The 18,355-nt window shown below is 44.7% G+C and overlaps 1 protein-coding gene and 1 non-coding gene across 3 annotated transcripts in view; both read right to left on the bottom strand.

The window, feature by feature from the left end:
• MYO5B (myosin VB) overlaps positions 1–18,355 on the bottom strand; it is a 334,299-nt gene that overhangs the window by 226,349 nt on the left and 89,595 nt on the right. Inside the window, exon 1 of one of the 2 annotated variants that reach the window (XM_070452571.1) lies at positions 1,290–1,438. The exons of the other annotated variant lie outside the window; for it this stretch is intronic. Coding sequence (XP_070308672.1) covers positions 1,290–1,340 — 51 coding nt within the window. The 5' untranslated portion in view covers positions 1,341–1,438. Of the gene's footprint in view, positions 1–1,289; positions 1,439–18,355 lie in introns of those variants that run through there. 2 annotated transcript variants of the gene reach the window in all.
• On the bottom strand, positions 10,782–10,854 carry TRNAG-GCC (transfer RNA glycine (anticodon GCC)). The gene has a single exon. It is a non-coding gene; the product is annotated as a tRNA-Gly (tRNA).

Genomic DNA, 18,355 nt, shown 5'->3' with positions numbered 1-18,355 from the left:
CCTTTAGCTTACCCCCACTTCAAGGACCAACTCAAGCTTGTATTTCAGAAATTACTAAATTTCTCCAGTTGCCTGGATTATGCATTTGAGCACAAGGCATTTAAAATGCATGCATTCGTGTATGTATAATTTATATCCCCCATCTTCCAAAAATGATTTGTAGCAAAGTAATTCATTTCATACTGTCTTTTCCAGTCACTGTTTTGCATATCTATCTTATCTACATTATAAACTTCTTTTGAAGAAGGGCTGTATATTATACATCTTTGGTTCTTTCAAAATTCTCAATTCAGTAGAGGCAAATGCCAGTGCCTGACAGATTTTTGTTGACTGATTTCTATTGCTCCCTTTCTTGGTAGTATCATTCTGGAGAAAAATTCTGATGTCCATTATTACCGACTAGTCTTTATTATTCCTGTCCATTACATCTAGTAAAAGTAATCTTTCAGAAGACTTACCAGTTTCCTTTTTAGAGTTTATCAAAAGCTCAAGCTATAGAAACCTTCTTCAAGTGTTGGAAATACAAAAAGAAAACCCTAGTTTCTCCTCTGAAGGAACCTAACAAAGAGTGTTCACGGAAGACAGGCTTCAGGTCTGCCCAAGAGAACAAAGTCATTGCTCGATGACAGAGTGATGTAGACTGAACGTCCGTGTCTCCCTTAAATTCACATGTTGAAGCTTAATTCCATTGTGATGGTGTTTGAAGGGAGGGCCTCTAGGAGGTCATTAGGTAAGGAGGGTGGAGCCCCATGCACAGGATTAGTGCCCTTACAAGAGGCTAAAGAGCCCAGAGTTCTCCCCTTCCTCCATTGGAGGACACATAGAAAAGATGGCCATCCATGAACCAAGAAGCATCCCTGACCAGATGCTGAGTGAGCCCCTGCCTTGATTATGGACTCACAGCCTCCACAACAAGGTGAAATGGATTTCTGTTGTTTAAAAGCCACTTAATCTATGGTGTTCTATTACAACAGCCCAAAGGGACACGGATTCCAGGAAACAACAGCTATGAGACATTAACTAAATCCCTTATTAGGTTTGTCTCCACATCGATCTAGAATTCAACAACCAACATTCATAAGCTCCACAGTCATCATCTGCAGGAAACCAGGAAATCGCCACCACACCACCATGGGTGGGTTACTGTTCCTGCTACTGATGCCGCCCTTTCCTTTTGTTATTTGACTTTTAAGGCAATTTTCTTAAACCAAGGCTACAAAAGGTAATGTTTAAAATCAAAGCAGAGTAGCCCCCTAGCTCATAGGTACTGAAGTCTTCCTACAACTGACCTGGCGTGTGTTACAACGCAGCGCAGGGGAGCTACTACCTCTTGGGTCCATTCAGGAAGAATCTCATTGCACCACCACTGCACTTATGACATGGTCTCACATCCTTCTGGAGCATCAAGTGAGGCTTTTCTTTATCGATATTCAAACAAGCTGTGTTCTATGTTCTAAGTCTAGAACTCAGAATTCACTTTCTCCTTAGAAACCACCCTAGAAGTGAGAGGTTCCCAAGACAGCTCACACAGCCTATATGCTCCAAATAGAGTAAAGATGTTTTTATGAGGAAGTGCATTCAAATTACATATCAGCAGGTGTGCTTGGGTATACATGTGCCGCCAGGATAGGAATTCTTAGTAAAAACTCCACCTATGTATGTGAGCACATCACAGTCACTTGCCACTTGGACAAAGAAAATTGGACACAGTCCTATCCTATCATTTAAATGCACTGGAGGTTTACAAAGGAATTGTTAAACTGGCAGCCTATCTTACAGCAGGGCTTCCCAGGTGGCACTAGGGGTAAAGAACCTGCCTGCCAATGCAGGAGATGTAAGAGAGTGCGTTCAAGCCCTGGGTCGTGAAGACTCCCTGGAGAAGAAATGGCAACCCACTCCAGTGTTCTTGCCTGGAGAATCCCATGGACAGAGGAGCCTGGCCGGCTACGGTCCATAGGACTGCAGAGAGTCAGACATGACTGAAACAACTTAGCATACATGCACTATCTTATAGCAGCTTTGATTAATCAAGTATTTAGTATATAAATGCTGTGCATTCCCCTCCTACACTCAGGTTGATAGGAACTCTGTCTCCCAAGTTCTTTAACACTTTTTCTGTAAAGTGTCCTAGGGTATTTACAAATTTTACTTATATTCAACTTATTTGCATATGCCTGGTAACTCAGTCACCCCCACTATTAGAAAGCTATCAAACCATTTAAAGAAGGCACCTCCTAACAGTCAACATACATGAATCTCATCCCTTAATCCTTACAATCATCCCACAAAGTGGGTAGACTCAGAAGGTAAGGGATATACCTAAAACAAAAGGCAAGGGATAGCCCCAGAAAGTGTTAGCTGCTCAGTCGTGTCCAACTCTTTGCGACCCCATGAACTGTAGCCTGCCAAGCTCTTCCATCCACGGAATTTCCTAGGCAAGAATACTGGAGTGGGTTGCCATTTCTTTCTCCAGGGGATCTTCCTGACACAGGGATTGAGACTTCAACCCAAATCTGGCTGCTATTCTGCCTTCTTTCCATCACTCCAGGCTGCTTCTCTCCTTGTGCAGGAGTCTCTCAGGGTACACAGGCACTTAATTTGTTTATCAAATGAGCCACATGCCTTACTTAGAGCCACCTGACGTATTACCACACCCCATTACCTACCACTCAGTACTCACCCCCAGTCCAACTTCTGTTCAGTGCCTGCCTGTAGCTTCTGCAGATCTAAACTCCCATTTACATACAGGTTTGTACTGAAATTTTCCCAAAGCTTTTAATACTAACACACTAAGAGGAAAAGAGGGGGAAATGAGACTATACAAGTCAAGGGTTTGGCCAAGGAGATGATGATGTATTGGAGCCATCCTCAAAAGCTGAGGAGAAACTGGGGACCTTGTCAGGTCAGCCCCATCAGGACCTGTCACTGGAATTACAGCCGAACCCTCTGCCAGTAGACTTGGGCTATTTTAGGCCTGTTACTTCATAAGACTCTAGCATCTGCTATGCTTCTTCAGGTTTCTAATTTCAGCTGCAAAGACAGAGTCCAGGAAATGAGGCAGACACATCCAAGGGTCTGCAGAAACAAAGAGAAGAATCCAAATGAATAACTGCCTGCCTTGAAAAGATTTCAAGTAAGAGGCTCAGAAGATAGAAAAGGTTAGAAGAAAGAAATGACAGATAAGCAGAGCCACAGCCCTAAGCTGAAATTCAGAAGAATCATGAAATCATAAAACCAAGAAACAGTGATGGGAGAGGCATTAAGGGAATGACTGAGTCTTGCATTTGAAAAATTAGGAGTCTAGACAGGTTAAGTGACAAACCCAAAGTCACACAGCTAAATGGGAAGGGAGATGAGAGTATGGAGTTCCTGCTTCTGGGCACTGTTCTAGCAAACCTCAGGAAAGCAGAACGTGTGCAAAACCCACAACTTTGACTGAGTAAGTTTTTAATGAAAAAGCATCCTGTCTGCAGGATCTACAAAAGAGTTATAAAGGTGCCATGGAAACCATGAGGTTCCTGGAAGAAGTTAGTCAAATGCTTAACTGGACCGTAACTTTCAGGTTCTCCAAAGAGGTGATATTCAATTTCTTAAAAAGCCACTGTCATGAATGAACACCTTTGACATAAGGGAGCTCAAAATGAAATTAAGAGGGGGGTTAGAAATGACACCACATTAAGTAGGAACTCAACACATCAAGTAGATACTCTAGTGTTAGTTAACTTACTGCATCACTGAATAAATGTCAAGACTGTTGGGCTCCAAAAACACTTTAAGAATTTCAAAGCCTAAATAAGCATGACATAAAATTCAAAATCCATAAAGGAAAAAGACTGACAGATATGCCATTCTTTTTAAAGATTCTCCATAAACAAATTTAAAAACAAATGATAGTTAAGAGATATGCACAAATATACAAAGAAAGCTTTAGTATCTTACTCTCAAAGCTCATATAAATCAGGAACAAAATATATAAACAACCTGTCGAAAGACCAAGAGCTGATAACTAAGTGAGAAGCTGCTGTGGACACAGGGAGCCCAGCCCAGTGCTCTGTGACGACCTGGAGGGGAGGGATGGGGGTGGGGAGGCACAAGATTATATGATTATGACTGATTCATACTGATATATGGCAGAGACCACCAAACATTGTAAAGCAATTATCCTCCAGTTAAAAAAAAAAAGTGAATCAACATATGAAAAGATGTTCATCCTTAACCATGATTTAAGAAGTAGCCATTTGAATCAGTTCTAATGAGATGGATGAAACTGGAGCCCATTATACAGAGCGAAGTAAGCCAGAAAGATAAAGACCATTACAGTATACTAACACATATATATGGAATTTAGAAAGACGGTAACGATAACCCTATATGCAAAACAGAAAAAGAGACTCAGATGTATAGAACAGACTTGTGGACTCTGGGAGAAAGCGAGGGTGGGATGTTTCAAGAGAACAGCATCGAAACATGTATATTATCTAGGGTGAAACAGATAACCAGCCCAGGTTGGGTACATGAGACAAGTGCTCGGGCCTGGTGCACTGGGAAGACCCAGAGGGATCGGGTGGAGAGGGAGGTGGGAGGGGGGACCGGGATGGGGAATACATGTAAATCCACGGCTGATTCTTGTCAATGTATGACAAAAACCACTGCAATGATGTAAAGTAGTTAGCCTCCAACTAATAAAAATAAATGAAAAAAAAAAGGTTCAGGATCCAATATCACAATTTGATGTGAAATCCATTGTCAATTTAAAAATAAATGCCATTTTGCAAAAAAAAAAAAAAAAAGAAGAAGAAGTAGCCATTAAACAACAAGATACCATTTTTTTAACCTACAAGTTTTGCAAAATATTAAGACTGGTAATGCTGAAAACTAAGGAAATAGCCACACTCAACACTGTTGACAGAGTAACAAAATGGGTTAAACCTGGAGGGCAACTTAAGCTAGGTGGACAAGTCTGGTCAAGTCTAGGAGTCTCTCCTACAAAAGTACTCACCTGGTGATGAAGTAAATAAATAAGGATATTAACTGCAGCATGGTTTGCAGTTGTACAAATTGAGATTTGGCCTAAATTTCCATCAATCATGGTGTGGAAACATATTGCATGTTCATGTGACTAATATGTAGTAGTAGACTAATACGCTTGCTTTGGAAAGATAAGCTATATTAAATGAAAACATTACAAGGCACATACAGTATGATCCTTTTTTTTTTTTTAATGGCTCTATGGCCAGGTGGTTTGTGCATGCAAAAGGTAAGTCTGAAAAGCTTATAGCAAAACCTAACAGTTCATCTCCAATTGAGTGGGATTATAAGAAGGAAGGAGGAGACGAGTTAGGACTAAACGTAGCAAGATCAGGGATGATCATTATTTTCTCTATTGTTTTCTGCACCTTCCTAATTTTCCATAGTACTCAGGAGTTCTTTTGCATTGAGAGAAAATTCAATGTAGATACTAAACATTTCACAATGAAATATACAGAAAAAGGTAGTGCATTGAGAAGGGAAGGTAGAAGTCATCTAGGAGAAAATGACAGAGCTGGCCCTCAATCTATACTACTGCCCCATGGGAACATTTATAAAAATAAATAAATAAATCTGTAAGCAGATCATGTTTTATTTCCATCAGAGATTTAACCCAGACTGAGTATTCTGATGTTCTTAGAACTCCTCACCCGCACACCTGGTACCTAACACACAACGCCCGTGCATGACAGTGACTCTATTAAGCCAGCAAAACTAAAGCCAGGACATACTGCCGATGGACCTGCTCAGTAAAAACCTCTAAGCTTTAAACACTTTTTATACAGCATTTCTCACAGCGAGACCACCTGGAGGGTGCCTATTTCACCAGGGTACCCAGACCGTGTACTCATAACCAGGCTGTTATGGCTCCTACCTGAACCACCTTCATAGGCTTCATATTTTCACATGTCCTCAGGGGTGTTCCATCTTTAGTGAGAATGGAATTACTTGGAAGTCAGAGGTGTGAGTCAGCCCCAAATTTAGGAAACAAGGCGGGTCAGTATCACCCACCTCCCAATCCTAGTTACTTCTGGCGCCAGGCTGTACTACTGGTCAACAAGTTCAGAACCTTGGAAAATGCTTTTTTCTCCCTCATCTTCCAGTCTCTAAGATGATGAAGTAATTTACTGCCCAAACTGGAACATTTCTAAGAGTGAAAGGAAGCCCCTGTAATAGTAGGTTGATGCATATGAAATGACAACATGTGATCATTTTTGACCAACAGAAGGCAGTTTCACATGATTCACCTGTGCCAGGCCAATAGGTATAAACCAGCCATCTCTGGCGCAAAGACATGTGCTCAGCCAGCACCTAAGCCACCACCAGACCCTTTCCCATCTGCCTCCTTCACCACCTCTCCCCTTCCCCCATCTGAATCAAAGGTCCAGGCATCCTTTGCTTTTAAACTCAGACTGGCAAGTGCTATGGTCTCCTTCTTTCAATCTCTCCTCCAACCCAGCCTACCAATAGCTAGGAGATTCCTCCTACCTGAAACCCAGGTCAGCCTTTCACTCCTTATTCGAGAAGGATCAGTAGTTCCCAGAGCCTCTTGCAGATTGTTATTCAAGGCCCTTGGTGCTCTCTGACCACTATTTCCACTCTCTCCTTCGGTCTGATCTTTACGAGCTACCCACTAACCTGGTATCAGTTGGTCCACTCTATGTAAGTGCAACTCCTTCGCCACCGACCTCATTCACACTGAACATTCTTAAAAATTGAATTCCCTGCACCCTTGCTTTGCATTCCTGCTTCCTGTCCTGTTCCTGTCTCTCCTTAATCTCTAACTTTGCACTTGCCCAGGGGCCCAACATTGGAGTCTATGATGGCTTCTCAGCTTGGCTACCGTATACCCCCATCTCTGACCAATGTCTGCTCTCAGCTCCTCTAGGAGACCCCGCTAAGCCAGCCCAGACCCTGCAGCCTCAGCTGGCACCCTCCCACAGGGCTGGTGGAATGGGGAACTGCCACTGCACAGGCAGTCAGCCAGTCCAATGGAATTACCCAATTCCCTGAGAAAGCCCTGGATTTTCAAAATAACCAAACATGATTCCCTCTTCCTGGAATGCTCCACCCTGCCCTATCTTATCCTCCTATAATCCTCCCCATCCTTCATGACTTCAGCCTTCTCTGACTTTCCTCCCACATCCATTCCCACAGATGAACCTCTCCAAATCCATCTCACCTCCGTCATCACATACCACTGCAACCTGGCTTGTCCCAGGGTTGCTTACGCTTACATCAACCAGACAGGAGGCGCCATAAAAGCAGTCTCAACCACTGTTTTGATTCCCAGACATACTCCACTACCTGGCTCACTGAAAGTGCTCAATGAAAACTTATTTAGTTGTACTAATAAAATGTGTTTGGTCCCTGTGTAAATTATACGATGGCTTGAACACAACTAGACGTTTCAAAACTTCTTGGGCTATAGCAGTGTGGTTAGGATGCTGCTGCTGCTGCTAAGTCACTCCAGTCGTGTTAGGATAGTCCTTGACAATGAAGTTTATAACAGGTAAACATGTAAATTCTGATATTTTTGTTCAGACTCATTCATCACTTTATAGCAGCAGAATATAGGGCTTATTTTCCAGGCAATAAGCATGATGGATTTGTAGACATAACAGGCAAAAAGTTTTAGGTTCCATGTTAAGGCATTGTCAAAGGACACAAACCAAAGATTGGGGAGGGAGAGGAACCTCCAGTACAAGTCCCAAGCCTAGCAAAGTCTAGAGGCAAGCCACTGGCAGCTCCTGAGGCAGCTGCAGGTGCCAAAGGCCTCACTGACAACAAAGAAACCAGGGCAGGAGATCGCAGACCCCGCTGCAACTGGGATTCAAGTGAAACCGAGATAGAGCAGCAAAAGAAACATGAAACTGAAGCCAACACAACCTGGGATTGGAGAAGGAAAAGTCAGCAGCCGGGAAACTGATACTCAACCCTAAACAAAGGGGAAACTACACAGTTTTTGCCGAAGAGGCTAGAGATGTGAGCCAGGAAAGGACAAGACTGACCAGCCCCACTGAAGTCCAGGCAGGAGACCACCTGTCAAGATCAGAGTAAATGATTCCGTGCAAAATCAGTCAATGTTTCCTCTACAATGTAATTTGCTTGCAACTAACATTCCGCATCAAGCATGACAGCTTGTGGGTTTATTTACGGGTACGTGCGTGCATGCTCAGTTGCTAAGTCGAATCCAACTCTTCGCAACCCTATGGACTGTAGCCCACCAGGCTCCACTGTCCGTGGGATTTCCCAGGTAAGAATACTGGAATAGGCAGCCATTCCCTTCTCCAGCGACTCTTCCTGACCCAGGGACCAAACTCACATCTCCTGCACTGGCAGGTTGATTCTTTACCACTGAGCCACCAGGGAAGCCCACTTAGGGGTATACTTTAACTAGTTCATATTCAGAGTTGTGGAGACACTGCATTGCTTAAAATCAGCTGCTTCTCTCATAGGTATATTGTTCAGATTGCTTAAGGGCCAAGGTGTTAACTGGTAAATGTTGCTTTGGAGCTATAGGTTCCAAACCTAGTTGCCAAGTTCTCTGGATTCCAATTCCAAGTGCAGCATTCACATTATATGTCCCAAAGAGCCCCATCAAAATCAACACTAAAATATCTACCAAGTAGCAAGCTAGTTGTTAATATAAAGAAAACATGTATGAAGCAGAAAAAAATCTCTCTCACTTCAAGCAACTTGTAAACTACAAGTCAGGTTTGAAAACAGTTGCGCCTTCGACTGTGTGGGCACAGACCGGAAGTGCAGCAATGTGGGGGCTGGATTAACTGGGAAAGGCTGCCGGAGATGGTTGGATTTAAACAGAAGGAAAAGGCCAAGCACTTAGAGACAGGAGTAAACTAGCAAAGACCACGCTAATGTAAGGTAGATGATGCAGTCAGCTCTCCTGGGTGCTCAGCGCAGTGACTCTCAACCACTGCCTCCTGCAGCACAGGAAACTCGGGGGCCAAGAGAAGTCACCTGAGGACTGGCTCAGGGAAGACCTTCAGCAGAGGGGAGCAGGTCAGACCACAGCATCTGATCCGCGCAGACTCTTTAGCTCAAGAAGAAAATCCCCAGGAGGCCAAGGCCACCTGCCCCCGAGGTACCTCCCCAGCATCCAACCGACTGTCAGTATCATAAACCTTCATCGGCCCTGAATAAATGCAGAAGAGGTAGCAGTGACCTCTAAATGGACAATCTGAGCGCAACTCTAAGAGCAGAGTGACCCTTGGTAACTGCTATTAGGCTTGAAACACAATGTCCCCATTCTGTTTCCATTTAAACCATCTTCTCTGGCCACGGGGCAATACATATTCCAGCATGTCTCAATCTCTGTCCCTCAGTGAAATTTGAAGTTGTGCATTTCCAACTTCAGACATTTTCTATGTCCTTATCTTTTATACCTAATGCTCAGAATAAAACCAACTGAAATATGGGCAGAAAAACCAAAAAAAAAAAATCTACCTGAAATATAAAATGCATGTCAGGCAATAGTGGGAACTGGATTTATACAGGTAAGAATGGGCAGATGAGGGAGGCTTCTCAGAACTGGAGGCTGTTAGAGGCTCCAGAACAGATCAGTGACATGTGAGGACCACGCTTCGGGACTGGTTGTCCAGCAAGAGCGATACACAGTAGAAGCCAAGAGAGACGCAGAGAACAGAAGTGTGACCAGATGCCTGTGTTTCCTTCTACTCCCAAAGGCTGCCTTAGATAGAGACTCACCAGCCCTGTTTCTTTGGTGAGTAAAATGCAGGTGACTCTGGGATTCTCACCTCCAAGTGTTCATCCCCAAACACAATGCCCTAACCGAGAAGTTCTCTATCACAGGTGGTCCTGACCCCCAGGAGACATTTGGTGAAGTCTACAGACATTTGGGCCTGAGCTTTGAGCTGCTATGTGCATTCACAGAATGGTTAGCTGAGGAACATGAGACATCTTAAAATTATTTTTTCCCAGCAAACCCAACTGGCTTCACTGAGGCTAATAGGCATCCAACATTGGACACACTAACGTTATCCTCTACCAAAGGGCTACCTACGTACTGACAAGTTTTCGGGCCCCATCGCCTGCCATGAGCTCCTTGGGCTGGCTGAAGACACTGGACACAGACTCACGGTTCTGTAGTCCACACACAGACCCTCAGTGTCCATAACCCAGTGAGTGGTCATCTCCCAAACTCAGAGCCAAGATGCACGGCCCAGATGTTTCAGCGAAGCCCTGCCTGGGAACCAAAGGAAGAACTAAAAGTACATGCAGGTGTGGTCCACTGACAGCAAGGGAGGAGCAGGTTTTCTCTTGTACATCAGGCACATCTGTTTTGATATTCACTGGAGTAAATTCTTAAATGACTAATTCATAGTTTCACTCTGTCATAGTTAAAGCAAAGTGTTTTATGCGACATCTGCTTCTGCTAAATCAGGATCTTGTTTTCTTCTGAGCTGTCGCAATGAAGAGAGATGCATGATGCTGGTTCTGCTGCTTAAGTGAGGGCTTGAGAGAATGCCTGTTCACACGTGGGAATCCCAACTTCACCGAGCATCTCTGAAGCCTCGTTTACTGTCTTGCAACACCAGGCCCACTGACAAGAAAACTTCAGATCCTGTGCACAGGTGTGGTGGTGTGGTTTAGTCGCTAAGTCATGTCCGACTCTCGCAACCCCAAGGACTGCAGCCTGCCAGGCTCCTCTGTCCATGTGACTCTCTGGGCAAGAATACTGGAGTGGGTTGCCATTTCCTTCTCCAGGGGATCTTCCCAACCCAGGGATCGAACCTGGGTCTCCTGCGTGGCAGGCAGATTCTTTACCAACTGAGCTATAGGAAAAGGCATGCATGGTATGAAAGGTGCCTATCACCCTCCACCTGCTTCCTTACTTTCCCCCAAAGCCCAGTAATACCAGTCGGTTAGACCCAGGATACTGACGGCTACTAGGCCATGGTCACTGTCATCCAAAGGTCACACACAGTGCTTCTCCCTTCTCTTCACTTTCTCTCCTCCAGGTTCAGGGATCAGCAAACTGAACCAGAGGTAAAAGCTCCCCAGTGTCAGACTCTCTTTGTTTGCTCCCTCCTATCTTTGCTTTGCAGGGGACACAAGCAGAGTAGGTAAGACCCCTAGAAAATGATGTGGCTCAGGGTGAGCTGAGGCCATTTCCACCACTCAAAACTGCAATGCTCCAACCCAGAACTCTGCTTTGGAAGGCACTGGGCTTGGGACCAATCAACATCTAGTGGAAAATTGATCAATATTTGGCAACTGTCCCTTAAACAGGTTCCAGGGAAGAATACGGGTACTTACTGAGACAGTAGTTAGGCATCCTTGAGTCCCTGACCATATCATGTCTGTAGCATGTAATCTTTACCTTAGGTCCTAAGGCAATCCTGATTGCCACAGGCTACAGCTTAAAAAAACTTTGAAACAAAGAAAAGGAAAAAAGACCCTCTCCAAGTTTTAACCTGGAAAAAGGAAGAGAGAATGTTCAAAGAGAATTCACAGAAGGAATGCAGCCCAGAGGAGAAAAGCCAGGTAACACAGCACACCCGTGGTCCAGTGTCGCACAGACCCATTGAGATGTAGAGATGGCCACATACTAGGAATACTAAGAGGGAGAGTCTGCAATTAGTAAGAGACCTTGATAGAGGGCAAGAGCTACTGTAACTCATTCTGGCCTGGCTCAGAAGAAAAGATTAGAACTTAGCTGTTCCAAGTTTGGTCCACACAAGAGGAGCAGCATCAGGAACAACTGGGAGCTTGTTCAAAGTGCAGAATCTCCAACTCAGACCCACTGAATGAGAATCTCTATTTTAAAATATCCCCAAGTGTTTTGCATGCACATGCTAGCTTGAGCTTTTCCCCAAATTGCCAAGGTAAAAGAACCGCATGACCCCACACCAGCCCATGATTCTCCAAAGGCCTTTCTTTCCTCTCCCCCTTTTCTGCTTAAGCCCATGAGAGACTTTTCTGCCCTTTCCGGGGAGTAAGGGAGAGAGTCTTTTGTCTTTCTTCAGCCCAAATGCATTCCTCTCTTGAAGAAGAAGAGTAGCTACTCCCAAGGCCCGGATGTTATCAGCAAGTGGAGTTATTACGCTCTTGAAACAGACTCTGCCCTCTTGCCCTTCTCTCCTGCCCCACCCCTCCTTGTTTCACCTGTGCTTAAGACTGCAGGTTCACCTTGGGCATTCAGCAAGCATCCTTTGGTTAGCAGACCAGGTGAGCTGCTTTGTGGGCTCAGCGATCTTGACATTTTGGCAACGTTGTGACCTCAACAATTTACCAACAGCACTGAATTTGAGAGTAACAGAGTGCCTTGCCATTCCTGAAGCCACCACCTTGGTCCCACATCTCTAACTAGTTTTTTGTGTGGATATTGTCTCAACCTGAACCATGGAAGCTGGGGAGATACAGACACTGGAGCTGAACCCTCCCTGGAAGTGTCAGCATTTCACAATCTCACTTCTGTTCAAAATCCTCACCTCTCAATCCCTGTGGTTTTTCTTTATTATGACTCTAGTCAAACTCCTAACAGCTCTTTCTAACACTATAATCAGATGGCTCTTTGAAATCTGGTGGGTCCTCACTAATAATCTGCTTCCAAGAGCATGGAGTCCCAAGTGGGTAGAACAACCAGGAAGCATCATTCCAGAACATGGTTTAGATGTTACATAGTAAGAATCTCCTCCTTAGTAAAAAGTACCAGTTTTTTTAAAAATTTTTTTACTTAGTTTAGGTCAGTACCATGAAAGATTATAATTAAATTATTTATCTTTGTGATGGTTCTCATCTTTCTTTGGGATGAAGAATAATGCTCAAATAAGGTGGGCCTCAGGATAAGAAACATTCTTGGGTTTCCGTCAACAATGGAACCAGTTCCTCACTAATAATAGCATTAATAATCACAAATCACAGACCTTGCTCTCTTAACTTTCAGGCAAATCAATACATATTTTTTCACAGCCTTTCTTAAAGTTAAAAAATAATAATCCACACTCTTTGACACTGAACTTATTTCTACAACACTACAGTTTAGGCCTCTTTACCTGGCCTCACTTGCCTATCCTCCAATGGAAACCAGGTTATAACCAGAAAAAGTGTTACACCTGAACAGAGCCTGGAGGTGACCCCCCGTACCCCCTCAGAGGACCACACTCGGGCAAACAGGAGCCAAGAACAGAGGCGGACAGTAGCGACCACCACGCTCCAGCGAGGAGGGCAATAGAGTTTCTCACCACATCGGGCTTTTATGTTGGAGTCACAAGCATGAGCATGTCCAAGAGACCACACGGCCCACGATCTATGAAATCTACTGGAAACTCTACACAGTAGTGGCATGCTCTCAGGAGAACAGGCCAGCAGGAAGCAGGCAACAGAAAGCAGAAGATGAAGGTATCAGACCTTCCAGGACAGAGAAGCTCTGGAAAGAGAAGAGGGCAGAGGGCACCTCAGAGGACATGCAGCTTTTGAATCTACACCTAATGTGGAGATGGAGCTATTTGAAGACACGGATGGGAGGAGGTGAAAATCAAGCCAGTGTGGTTGACAGGGGGTCAACTCATTTATCCAGAGAGTGAACAGAGAGACGTGGACTCCAAAAGTCATACCTACCCTCACTAATCTTCTAACTGGAAGCCGATGGACAAGAGCCCTGCCAGAAAGCATGGTAAACACTGGCAGTCACAGAACCGCAAAAGGCCACAGCAGCAGCACCTGTGGGTGGGCTGGGGCCTGGCTGGAATGGAGTGTTCCGAGGATCACCGGGACTCACACATCAGGAGGACTCGAGTAGACAGGGTAGTAAGAAGTAAACACTTGGCTTCTGCAGTTTAGGAGAACTGTTTCCCTACAGACTGGTCTACAAAAAAGTTAAGAATTCAGACCAGGATGAGGCTGGATGATGAAACAAGACAGAGGCCAGCCACTAGCCCTTGAGCAGAAACAAGAGGTACATTGCATGGTATGTTTAGTCACTAAGCTCTTTCTGACTCTCTGCGACCCCATGAACTGCAAGGCTCCTCCGTCCATGGGATTCTCCAGGCAAGAATACTAGAGTGGGTAGCCATTCCCTTCTTCAGGCCATCATCCTGACCCAGGGATGGAACCAGGGTCTCCTGCATTGCAGGCAGAGTTTTGGTTTTTTTTAAACCACTAAGCCACCAAGGAACACTGCAAGGTTAAGAAGCAACAAAACAGCTGCTGGTCCCCGGGGCTGAAGAGTTGGGTGGGCAGCCAAGATTGGGTGGTGGGATTTGGAGGGACTCTCAGCTGTGAAGACTGGAAGGATGCTGGAGCAAGGGTGCCCTTACAAACTGGAGTCTTAAACCACTACCTTCCATCATGCACACAGGGTGACTGTAAAGCAAGGTCTCCTTGCACTGTGAGCTCTGAACTGACCACACAGAATCCAAGGAACGTGAGAAAACACATCCGTTGCAGACAAAGCCATGGAAACTTCCTCACGTGGCGCCCAGCCCTCCCAGACCAGCACCTCCTGGTGACTCGGGCAGGACTACAGAGTTTTCGTGAGGACCCACGTGATTCTCCAAGTTCACACCCTACTCTCTCAACTCAGCCCCAGACACAGGCTTCCCTGATGTTCCTCAAAACCCCCAGGCCCACTGCGCCTCAGGCCCAGGCTCGTGCTGGGCTCTGTCTGGAATGTTCTTCCCCCAGATATCCAGGCTGTCTGCTCCCTCACCTGCTTCAAGCCTTTGCCCAAATGGGAACTTCTCAGCACAGCCTCAAATCTCACCAGGACTCCTCCCTCCCCATTTCATATTTCTCTTCTCTGTTTCATTTTCTGCCCCCTGCACTCAACAGTGTCTATGAACTAAATATTTTATCTTGTTTATCTCGCTCACTCTGATATAAGTTCCATAGAGGCTGGAGCCATGGTCCACCACCAGCTCTAGGTATTCCTGGCAGTTGGCTGGTGCTCAATATTTAAATAAGTAAAATAGTACTTACTCTTATTTACATAAGAAAGTAAAGCATGGGACTTCCCTGGCTGTCCAGTGATCAAGACTCCATGCTTCCAATGCAGGGGGCATGGGTTTGATCCCTGGTCAGGGAAGATTCCACACCCCACATGGCATAGCCAAGAAGAAAGTAAGGTAATTATTTAGCAAGATTAAGCGCCTTTCCAAGTATACATTACTAAAAGTTTCCATAGCCAGGATTGGACCCCAGATCTGTGGGACTCCAAACCTGAATCCTGAATCCACCAACACAACGCAACACCCTGAATCCACACTTGCCCCTCCTCTTGAGTCAGTCAAATGTGCTTTAAAAAAAAAAAAAGTCCTTAAATATGCGTCACTCAGACCAGCCAGTCATACTCCATAAAGTCAAATCCCCAACACAGCGGACCCAATGAAACTGGAAGTTAAGGAACCAAACTTTTACTCCATTATTAAAATCTGCCAAAGATGTTTATAGCATGGATTGGTGAGCATAAGTTTATTAGGGCTATTAACCACCTGGGAGAGCTTGACAATGTAGAATACGGGTCTGTCCAAAAAAAAAAAAAATACATATACAATACACATACACACATAATGTATATTTAAAAGTACAGTTAAAAATAGGATAAAGGGAGAAAACACAGAGCCAGACACCTATGGATTCAGATTAGAGAATGCCTTACTAAACGCACACATGTCAGAAGATCCTGCAATCACAGTGCGCTATGATCAGAAGAGCAGAGGATATGAGAGCTACTTTTAAATGCTCACAATAATGAGGGCTCTACAGTATTGAGATTTCTTTTCAGGATTAGGTCATGTATTCCCTCTGGACTGACCAGTTCTGTTAAGATTTTCATCCTTTGGTGGATATCCTACTAAGTAAGGAAACGTCAAGAAGAAGAAAGAAAGCTCAGATTAGATCAGCTCCAAGATTACTCATGTGGGAACCGAGGCCATACCATCTATTATCAATATAGTCGGTGCCTCAGTTTAATTAAAACCAACTCAAAGGGACACAGTGAGACCAGCGCTAGAGGCATCACTACCATCGTTTATAATCAGCAGCATTTCTTGCTCAAGTCATCAAAAATAAAAGAATTTAAACTGGCTACCTAATAGAAGCAAATTCTATTCATAAAACCACCAAGTCCGTCCCCTGTAAAGGGCACTGATTAGTCACAGATTGAGATGGAGATGTACCCAACTTCAAGACTGTAATTTAAATTAGTAGACAGGAGAACAGTCCCTTCTGGGTCATGTCCTTTCTGCAAGCTCTGGTGCGGATTCTCCAGACAGACTGCATCTTTCACTCAAATTCATGTTCTCTGGGTTAAGTCAATTGCAACAGAAACTCAAAAGAACCAGCAATCTGCTAAAAACCCTATCTGCCTTAAGGGGTCAGTCATAACTAAGATCTAGAATGTGGTTATTGTTACTTCTATTGCCATATGTTTGCAGAATGTTTTGCAATCACCACCAGTAGTTATTAAAGTCCTTAAATTCACTGTGGTTTATGCTGGCAAAGTTAGCTCATAAAGGTAAAACTGCAGGCTTACTAACATTAGGACTGGAGTTTCTAAGTCTTAGCCTTTTTCACCATTTCTTTATCCTACCGAGGGACTGCCTCTTACCGGCTCATCCAACTCTCCCCACGAGGCACCTTCAGCAAGCGTAAGACTCACCTGGAGACCTTCATGCGACACATTCACGGAGCACCTACTATTTGCCAGGCAGGCTCTAGGCAACGGGGTACAAGAGGAGAAAGAGACAGGGTCCGTGCACTCTGGGAACTCATGTTGCAGCAGAAGAGACAGATGAAACCAGATACAGAAACAGCTGCTCCAGAGAGAAAAAAGCGTGGAGAGGGGCTTGGAAACAACCTGAATGGGGAACAAGACCGCTGTTCTAGACAGTGTGGTCAGAGACGGACTCTCCAAGGAGACATCAGAGGAGAGACAAGACGGAAACAAAGCAAGACCCAAAAGCCCAGCAAGACTTCTCCATGGGAGGAAAGCAAAATAAAGAGAACCGAAGCCCTTCTCCAGAGAGTCTGGGATGGATCTAGAAATCCACATTACACACAACCTAAGTGACTCTATCACAGGTGCTCCAACAGCCTCACTGAGAAATGCCGCTATGGGGTAAACACGGAGTCCTTCATACTGATCCACCACAGTAAGGACGGCGTCAGCACTGAGGTGTCCCACCAACAGGTGAAGACAGGACTCCTACGTAGCCACTCGTCCACCTATATCCACAAAACGGGACTCCACAGGCAGACACGCAGGAGGGGACACCCATGCCTCCAGGATCAGAGAACCATGGCATCTAAACCAGTCGAGCACTGCCAGCAGCGTCTTCCTTTGACCACCCACTCTGTGTGATGCCTGACATAGCATAGCAGTCCCTGTGAAAACCCTTTTCTCTCTGCCCTGTGGACATCTGGCCCTTCCAGTCCCATCTACCCCATGTACTGATACATACTTCCATCAGAGCGATAAACTCCCGCATGAACTGGAAGTTTCTAAATAGGCACACAGTATAATCTCAACTGTGTGATCCAAGACGATAAATAACAATGACTAATGACAGTACTTGAATTCCCACTGTCAGGACACATATGAAAACGAACCAATTTGCAACAGTGTTAAAACCCAATGCAGTGGCTTTCTACCTTCACTATAAGGAGGCTGTATTAAAAGAAACTGGGTCATTTATTTCAATAAGACATTTATAAATGCAACACCATCACCAAACCTCAAACACCCAAGTGTATCGCCAACATTACACTTTCAAATCATTTCATTTAATTAAGGTTACATGGAAGCTGAGTGGCTGCTTATGAATAATGTACACCAGAGCCCTTTCCCATCACCAGGATTTTATAGTTGTTTCCCGAAGAGCTTGTTTGCACTGTGCCTGCAGCCCCCTGCGCCCAGCACCAACATTGCTGAATGAAGCAGAAAGTTTCTACAGCTCCTGTCTATTCTTTCCAAGACATGATCTGCTCAGCACCTCTGTGGTCAGCACGGTCCTAGGCACAGAATGGTGAGTGAAATGGACCAAAGTCCCTGCCCTTGGGAAGCTTACCATCCTAAAGCCACATCAAGAAGTGCTCTGACATAAAAACCAGAAGCCTGACTTGCTCTGCCAAGAGTCACTAATGCCTTCCTACTGCTGTGACAAATTTCTACCAACTTTACTGCAAGGCTCACCAAGATTTGGAGGCAGATAATGACATTTTTACATTTGTGCTAAAGATTAGGGACAAATGAACCTCAGAGAAAAAAGCACATCACTGGGCCACGGAAGGCTCACTGCTCTGATATGGCTTAATTATTCAACTCAGAGAGCTGCTATTTCCT

The sequence above is a fragment of the Odocoileus virginianus genome, chromosome 22 (assembly GCF_023699985.2).
Source record: "Odocoileus virginianus isolate 20LAN1187 ecotype Illinois chromosome 22, Ovbor_1.2, whole genome shotgun sequence".
Taxonomy (NCBI): domain Eukaryota; kingdom Metazoa; phylum Chordata; class Mammalia; order Artiodactyla; family Cervidae; genus Odocoileus; species Odocoileus virginianus.
The sequence above is the reverse complement of the archived record's forward strand: the minus strand, read 5'-3'. Positions and strand labels throughout refer to the sequence as shown.